Source organism: Hipposideros armiger, unplaced genomic scaffold, assembly GCF_001890085.2.
Source record: "Hipposideros armiger isolate ML-2016 unplaced genomic scaffold, ASM189008v1 scaffold_725, whole genome shotgun sequence".
In the NCBI taxonomy this organism is placed as follows: domain Eukaryota; kingdom Metazoa; phylum Chordata; class Mammalia; order Chiroptera; family Hipposideridae; genus Hipposideros; species Hipposideros armiger.
In genome coordinates, this window is record NW_017732075.1 from 442,435 (window position 1) to 444,653 (window position 2,219).

At 51.9% G+C, this 2,219-nt stretch overlaps 2 protein-coding genes across 2 annotated transcripts in view; one reads left to right on the forward strand and one right to left on the reverse strand.

The window, feature by feature from the left end:
- Positions 1-409: 409 nt before the first annotated feature.
- The window catches only part of SLC36A1 (solute carrier family 36 member 1), a 149,240-nt gene continuing 147,430 nt past the window's right edge, over positions 410-2,219 (reverse strand). Inside the window, exon 11 of the mRNA XM_019627235.1 lies at positions 410-501. Within this exon, the coding sequence (XP_019482780.1) occupies positions 440-501 (62 nt within the window). The 3' untranslated portion in view covers positions 410-439. The remainder of the gene's footprint in view (positions 502-2,219) is intronic.
- Positions 1,605-2,219, forward strand: part of FAT2 (FAT atypical cadherin 2) — a 93,621-nt gene continuing 93,006 nt past the window's right edge. The window contains exon 1 of the mRNA XM_019627226.1: positions 1,605-1,768. The gene's annotated coding sequence lies outside the window, so the exon portion shown is untranslated. The remainder of the gene's footprint in view (positions 1,769-2,219) is intronic.

A 2,219-nucleotide genomic window follows, 5' to 3' on the forward strand; every position in this document is an offset into this window, starting at 1 on the left:
ATCCCCAAAGCTGGGGACAGACTCTCAAGGGCGCAGTGGCTGCAGCTGCTCCATGAATGACTATCTCCCATGAGCTGGGAAACAGCCAAGAGCCTCATGAACCTTACTGGTTTGACGTATCCACAAGGGCCAGTCGGAACTCCTAGAAACCAAGTCCTAACCACAGAACCAGGCCTCAATTTTTGTCACATGGCAGGGGAAGCAGATCTGTTCTGAGGGGCCCAAGCAGTCGTAAGCCCATTTAGCAGATAAGGAAAGAGACTCTGCAAATTTCAGTCATTTTCCTTGGGTCACATAGCTCATAGTAACAGCTAAAAACAAAGATAGATAGAATTCTTGATTATTAACAAGGTGCAAGGGTTGCTGCTCAGCTGGACATCAGGTAGAACTGCTAAGAGTCAGAACTTACCTGTTGGAAGAGGTAATGAACTTCCGGGACTCAGAGATGTGCAAGCAGAGACTCACTGAATTGCCAGGGAATCTGCAGAGGGGTTGCAGGACCTGGTGGAAGAGAAGGAATTGGACAGGATTGATGCAGAGCCGATTTTAGCTCTGTGGGGCAGGAGCTATTTCGTTTACCTCTATGTCCCCAGTGCCTGGTCCCGTGCCTGGAAAAGGGGAGGTGTAGGGCCTCACCTGTGTGTGCTCACAAGAAAGAAGCAAATGAATGCATCCTACAACTAAAAAATATGTGACCGTGAGAGAGAGAGAGAGAGAGAGAGAGAATGAACTAATTCCTGTCCAAGTCGTCTGCCCTTCACTTAAAACACTGGTTCTCAACACAAGGAACACATTGGACTATTTGGGGAGCCAGAGCAGAAAGGCACCCCATAAAATGAAATACATCAAAACTAAGACATCTTGTTTCCCAGAGAGATGCCAGGTGCTGTGCTTTGCACTTTACACACATTATCTATCTTATGAATCTGAACAACCTTACAAAGCACAACCTTACAAAGCAGAAATTCTTGTTCCCCCATTTCACAGATGGGGAAGCCAGAGCCTGGAGAGGTTAAGTCACTTATGGAGGGAGTCACCGCTAATAACAATAAGAAGGATTACCTTAGACTTTCTCTGCTAAGTGCCTTCCAACAGCCTTTATCTCCTTTAATCCCCATAACAACCTTGTGTGCTAGGAGTTATTACTATCTCCATCTTTTCCAAAAAGGAAACCGAGGCTCACCCAAGGTGACTGAGCTAGGAGGTAGCAGCGCCAGGGTTTTGAACCAGCCATGGTGGGAGGGATGGCTGATTGTCACCTCAGATCTGTAGTGTGGGGGAGGAGAGTGGACAGAACACTGGCCCAAGAGCTAAGCGACCTGGGTCCTTTCCCCAGTCCCCTCCTGGCCTCTGTGTTGCCAGGGGCAAGTCCTACCTGCCTAGGGTCTCAGTTTATCCCCCTGTAAAGCCGAGAAGGGGGGTGGAGATGGGCCTGATTTCTCAGCAACTTTCCAGCCGTCATTTTCCATGACTCGATTCCCCACCGTGAGTTCTGGGCCACAAACCAGTTGGCTCCCTCCCTCCCTCTCCGTGAGACAGAGAGCTGGCAGGAGGGGATGATCCGCCTCAGTTCTCCCACCTCCTTTTTCTTCCTCCTCCTCCTGGGCTGGGACACACCTACTTCAACTTTCTCAGCAGCCTCTTGTCTGGTGCGTCTTCCTGCTCCGTCTCTGCACCTCCCTCCCGAGCCTGTCAGCCGGGTGCTAGGGAAAGAGGCTCCAGTGGGGCAGCCCAGCCGGGGGTACCCTCCCCTACCTGAAGGGCACAGGTAAGAACTGCTGGAGCATGGGAAGTTGGGGGAGGGGGTGCAAAGCTAATCCATTCTTGTGCCTCGTCCTAGAGAAGGCGGGCTTTGCGGGCTCTTGGAAAGTGGGGACAGAACCAGGAGATGGCTGAGGCAGGCATGGAGGGGGTGGGACAGGGCCACCTGGGCTTTTTATCACCTAGGTACACTGAATGAAGCCAGAGATGTAGCCAGCCTGAGCCTCGGGGCTGGGGATTGGGGCTCAGGAATGGACAAGGCTAAGACTTTGACCTCACAGAGCAAGGTCATATTTGCACGCATTGAAAGTTGGAGTCTTGGCCCTGGAAGAATGAAATCCCCTGCTTGGGCTTTCTGGGGATGAGCCTTCAGGAGGATGTGACGGCCACTTTCTCTGTGGTTTTCGGGGGAAGTGCTGGGACCAGGGACTGGAGAGGTGGTGGCTGCTTGTGTGTGC